The sequence below is a fragment of the Diabrotica virgifera genome, chromosome 5 (assembly GCF_917563875.1).
Source record: "Diabrotica virgifera virgifera chromosome 5, PGI_DIABVI_V3a".
NCBI classification, from domain to species: Eukaryota; Metazoa; Arthropoda; class Insecta; order Coleoptera; family Chrysomelidae; genus Diabrotica; species Diabrotica virgifera.
Genome location: NC_065447.1, coordinates 264105319 through 264111318, shown reverse-complemented (window position 1 = coordinate 264111318; position 6000 = coordinate 264105319). Strand labels below are relative to the sequence as shown.

Below are 6000 nucleotides of genomic sequence, written 5' to 3'. Positions count from 1 at the left end.
CGTTTATGCTTTATGTTTCTAGCTTGATTCTATTTTTGAAGTTATTAGATACGATTGGGAAAAATGTTTTTTATAAAACTAACAGTATGCACTATTGTGCACACAGACAATATAAAGTTAGTTGCTAAATCTTTCAAGTTACGTATCAGTGGAAATAAAGTGTGAACAAAATATATTGGTGTTTTTAGTAAATATATGTTTTATAATTTTTTAATTTGTGCTATTCTTTTAATGAAATTTTTTGGAAAGTAGTAAGTATTAAAATTTAATTTAAATATTTAAATAAATTACAAATAAACTGTTTGTTTTGAATCTATTTATTTCCTTGAAATAGTTGAAATCATATATACAGTAGAAGCTCTCTTAACCGACCATGACGGGAGCTGCCCATAGGTTGGATAATCAAAAAGTTGGTTAAACCGAAAATCTTTAAAACCACCCTCAGAAAGACATTACATATGTAACTCTATTAAAAATATATATATTTTATGATCTATAAACAAAAAAGTAGTATGTACATATAGTCCGTCCGCTATAACTTTTCCCATGGGTCACGATTCATTTTCAAACAAATTAAGTCAAAATATAAAGTGAAACGAATGTCGATGTGTATATACATATGTAATTAACAATATCACTCACAAGACAAATTATGAAACTTGTATGACCTCTAATCTAAAAATAGTATCATCCAAAAAGGTGTAGGGTCGGTCGGTTAAGAGGGCGTCTACTGTAAGTATAACTTACATACATAAAAGTGCACACACTATTTTTTAATCCATGTTTAAACACTGGTTATGTCACTAGTATTAAAAGAGGCACCTAAACACATTTTGCAAATTATCACAAAAACTAATCTTGTAAGTAACAGACCAGTTTAGCTCCAGCATCCTCATCTGATCTTCCCCCTTTTCTAGCAACTAGCAGAATAACTGATAAATGCTTATACTTTTCATTAACAATAACCATACTAACTCCTTCCACGCTATGTATTCTGCTTTACTATTTTGACCAGCTTCTTATCTTATTCCCAGTATCTTCCACACATCCGAACCTAAATGACTTTACTCATACTCTCACCTTTTCTATAGAATTATCACAATACCGTTTTAGCTTTTTAAGAAGCAAATGATATTTTTACACAATCAGTGTGAAACCAATTATTGCAAGCTCCACTGCAGCCCATCCATAATGAGACCATAATTTTGTTTACAATGATTTGGTTCAGATTCATTTAGTTTCTGTTCTGTTATGAATTAACGTCTTTTTTCTCCGAATCAATATTGCACTATCTATAGGCACTTCAGACTTTCTCAAAACAAGCAGTTCTAATAAAAGAACATAACATTAATTTAATCAAAATATAATTTTGCATTTTTTGCAATGTTTCTATATAACCTCAATCTTCTTTTTACAACTGACAGTTATGTAAAATTTATATTTTTGTGTGCGACTAGGGCAACCAGTATCACTGAGGGCGGCCATATTTTGCTCTGCATAGGGATTACGTACACTCGATACGCATCGTATCCGCCATGTTTTCCCGTAAGGCGCTATGGGAAAACATGGCGGATACGATGCGTATCGAGTGTACGTAATCCGGGCCCAGGTTTCCGGGCTTGGCTACACTCTCCCTGGACGCACTCTGTGACAAGACAATTGACATTGAAATTATAGTTTCTGTGAAAGCACCATCTAGTGATTTGTACGAAATCAATGTACAGATTTCTTTATGGTCATGGAGTGATTAAGAACTTTTCACTGAAGGTGTCACAGTCAGTAAAATATTTATCAAGGCAATGATAGAATTTTTAGATAAAACCGAATGCAAATAGTAAACAATCAAACTAAACATTATACTATCTACAATGCCAATATAATAAAAATAAATACCAGGATTAAAATATCTTTTTGTATCATTTTTACTCCGTTGACACTTGCGCAGTTTCGATCACGCAAACCCAAAACATTCAGTTGTTTGGTGTGTTGTGTGTTCTTCGAATCGTTCTTTGGTCGTGGTCAGCTGTAGGGTATTTAGAAATGGGAATATGTGATAAAAGTAGTTTTGGGTGTGTGTTTTAATAGTTTTGTGTATAATATTGAATTGTGCTAGTAAAACAATGTTCAGTGATTGTGTTGCTGTGTTATTGTTGCTTCTAGTCCTACCTTTTATTGAAAGTGGTGAGTAAAGTTTGATTTTTTAGTTGTTACCACCCCCGATGTTGTTGACGTCTATCTTTTGTGTTGATCAATTGACGAGAAATGTTTACAATTGTAATTTAACTGAGCAAATTGATGTTATAGTTTCTTTTTCTATCCATATAAATATCTGTTTGACGTTTAACACAGGATATTCACCTATTTATTGTTCTACTTTATGTCTTGTCTACACTTTGTTTTGCGATTTGTTATCTACCAAATGTAGAGGATGTTAAAATTGTATTTATAGGTGTATTTATATTAATTTTCACTTATATATTATAGAATATATTTGTTCAAATACATGAATATATAGAATGGGTTTGCCAATAATCGTCTTTGTTTAAAAGATATGTGTATATGAAAATACATTTGACATTTGGGTGCCATTTATTTAAAAAATAATTTACAAATTATTGTCTCACGTATTCAATTATTATTACTTGTAGCCTTAATTAAAATTATCATTTGCTTTATTATTATTTTAAGCACTTATCATAAATACTCAATCATATTATAATTTATTAAATTGTTGAATGTGTAGGTGGAAACAAGTTTCAACTTGCATCAGTCCTAATCTCTAAATAACTATTAATAGCAAAATATTTGATACTTGGTACACAAATTAGTAGCCTGTAGTTTTAAAAGCCAGTCTCTTCATTATTTGTTGAAACAGACAAATAGTAGAGTACCTATGTCGATTAGTAATAAGTTTCATACTGATATATACAGGGAGATCAAATTTTAAAATATGCTAGCCCAAAAGCTTGCAGCAAGGGATCCTTGAGCTAGAAAATTTCATAGAATGGAGCAAATTATTTGATGTTATCAAAATTTGACAAATACTTGATGTAAACAAGATACTGAATGAAAACAGTGATGGAACCTGTAGCTCAGAAAAATAAGATTTTTCTAAAAATCCAGCTTTCTGATTCTCTTTTTTAGTTTTTATAGGCCTCTACAAAGAAAACCTATACTTTTTCTGCAGATATTTTTGCAGCACCTTTTTTAAATTACAGTAAAACCTCCGTTAACCAAAACCTTTTTAACTGGAACATCTATATAATATAGCTGCAAAACAACGTTGTCGAAGGAAAACACAAAAGAAAATAGAAGATTTTTAAAAAAACACCTTAAACATGTTCATTTTCCTAAATTTTATTGCTTTCTTGTGAAAGCATTATGAAATCACTTCTTTAGTAACTTTGACTAAGAATACTATGTAATTTGATACAGGAAGAATACAAAAAACAATGTTATTATAACTGAAATTCTTGTTATCCGAAACGAACCTACTCCCCCAATTATTTCAGTTAAGGGAATGGGTACGTAGTTTCTGCTCCAATACTATTCAAATGAGATTCATTTTTTTCGAATCCTGAGAAAACTAAGTTTTTGAAAAATTTTTGAAAAATTTAAACGCAGAATGAAAGATTATGTTATTAGCGAGGGTCGAAAGTCCCTGAGAACATCTATAATGTTTATTTTAATAAGTTACAGGGATGAAAAACTAAGAAAATTTAGTGTGATTTTTAAATTCAAATATCTCATTCAAAATAAACTTTTTATTTGTTCTAAGGGACTTTCGGCTCTCAGTAATAATTTAGTCTTTCATTCTGCCTTTAAAGTTTTCAAAAATATTTATTGGTTTTTTCAGGATTCGAAAAAAATTAACACAATGTCTGTGGTAATATTTTCCAAATCTATCTTTGTCATACGAATAGGAATAAAATATTGTCAGCATATTGTCAGTCAGACAGTGACAATTTTAAATATTTGACATAGCATCTGGAACAACAAAAAGTTAATTATTGTTTATTATTTATGGAAGATCCAAGCCCAGAATATACCAGGATATACTTATTCAGTGATCCAAGTATTTTGTTGTCAATGATGTTCAAAATTGTAAGCGTCTCTGTAACAATATATTACATATTAAAAAATCACTTTATCACTTTTCCTCTTTTCTTGATTGATTATTAGTTTTTGTTGTACAATGGATAAATTATTACAATCACTGAATGCATAGTTAGTGAAAAAATTATCAGTAGTAATTGTGCAAGAGCTCTAAAATTATTGGATACTCGTGATACTTTGACATAATTTCACTCGCCTTCGGCTCGTGAAATTAGAACTGTCAAAGTGTCACTCGGAAAAATTATATATTAATTTTAGAGATCAAGTGCAATTTGTTGCGATTATTTCATGAATAAAACTGTTCAAAACCAAAATTTTATTGTAATTTATTTATGTAAGTACAAATTAGTACAATTAAACACACAGTTGTTATAAGTATTTGACGGTTGAAAGTCATCACTTTTATAATTTTTAAAACATTAATTGTCATTAATGTCACTGAATGTATTTTTTCGTAGCAACGAAGGGCATCTGACGTAATATACTTGACGACGGGATATTATCAAAAATTATCAGCCTAATTCAGATTTCTGTAGCTTCCTATTGGTCAGAATCTTCTATGAATGAAATAATCATATTAATTAACTGAATTAATAATTAAGGCAATTAATTATAGAAGTAACAGTTATCCAAGAACATTCAAAAGCCATCTTTAAAGTTAATGATGACATTGTCAAGTAAAGTTTACACATCCATACCAGTGAGAATGTTACTACACATAGTTTGATATGTAAAGACAGAAAAAGTAGGGATAGCCATAAAATATTTGTGAATTATGTACAGATGGCCTTAACAATGGTTTTAAAAAGATTTTAACAATGTTGTGTAAAAAATGTCATTTCATCAATCTTTTGGTTACTATTAAAAAGCTTAATATTTGAGGTAAAATTCTTCTTCTTGACTGGCTTTACAACTCGGGATGAGTCTTCGTGGTATCCACTTAAGCCCTCCATCTTCTACAATCTTGTGCTTTCATTTCCCATTGTTGTACCCCAATCCTACATCTTTTTCTGAGACATCCTACTGATCTTCTAGGGGCTCTCAAAAATACTGTCTTCAACACTCTGTCTTCTTTTGATCTTACCACATGACCTGAACATCTTCTCCAGTTAGCTTTTGTATGTCTGATAGTGTTTTCAGTACCATAACCATACAGTCACCATACCATCATACCATACAGTCGACGTTACGGTAGATAGATAGATAGATAGATAGATAATTTTATTAACCCTTGGTTACATACACTTATGCATAGGGCATGTCAAAAAATATAATAAATATTACAACACTACAATTACAAACAAAAATAATATATAGTACAAGACAAATACATAATAAGTTGCCAACAATTATTCTATAAATCATGTCAATACAAAAATTAAAATTCGCCCCAGACATTGGACATCTTCTAAATAATTAGAGCTAAGCATTCTGTAAATTCACGTACTGAATAAAAGGCGGTGCCTTCTCTTTATTTTGTCTGTCACTTTATCTGTTTGAGTTGTGAAATTAATTTGTTGTGTCGAATACTGCAAAATCATTAATTTATAACCATTGTAACAATCCACCTAAATACTTGTTATTCCGCCCAAAGTTGTGTATTGTGGTCCTTAAGAGCGTAGGCCCAAAATTTCAAGCCAATACTTTTTATTTAATCCTGAGAAAACTAATAAGTATTTTTGAAAAATTTATATATCGATGGCTTAGTGTGAAAACCTCGTACTTATCTCATTTTTTTTCGAAAATGACATTTTGGTGGTTTTAGTTTGAAAACCTTGTATCTCACGATTTACAACTGTTAGAAAAAATCCAAATACACCAGACTATTTTCTACAGCCGAAAAAAGGAACCACATATATCAATTGCTCTCTTGATTTAGTGTGA

At 30.4% G+C, this 6000-nt stretch overlaps 1 protein-coding gene across 4 annotated transcripts in view; it reads left to right on the top strand.

Annotated features, from left to right (window-relative positions):
- Positions 1 to 1912: 1912 nt before the first annotated feature.
- The window catches only part of LOC114330043 (disintegrin and metalloproteinase domain-containing protein 10), a 129657-nt gene continuing 125569 nt past the window's right edge, over positions 1913 to 6000 (top strand). For all 4 annotated transcript variants that reach the window (XM_050651882.1, XM_050651881.1, XM_050651880.1 and 1 more), the window contains exon 1: positions 1913 to 2181. In XM_050651882.1, coding sequence (XP_050507839.1) covers positions 2121 to 2181 — 61 coding nt within the window. In that variant the 5' untranslated portion in view covers positions 1913 to 2120. The remainder of the gene's footprint in view (positions 2182 to 6000) is intronic.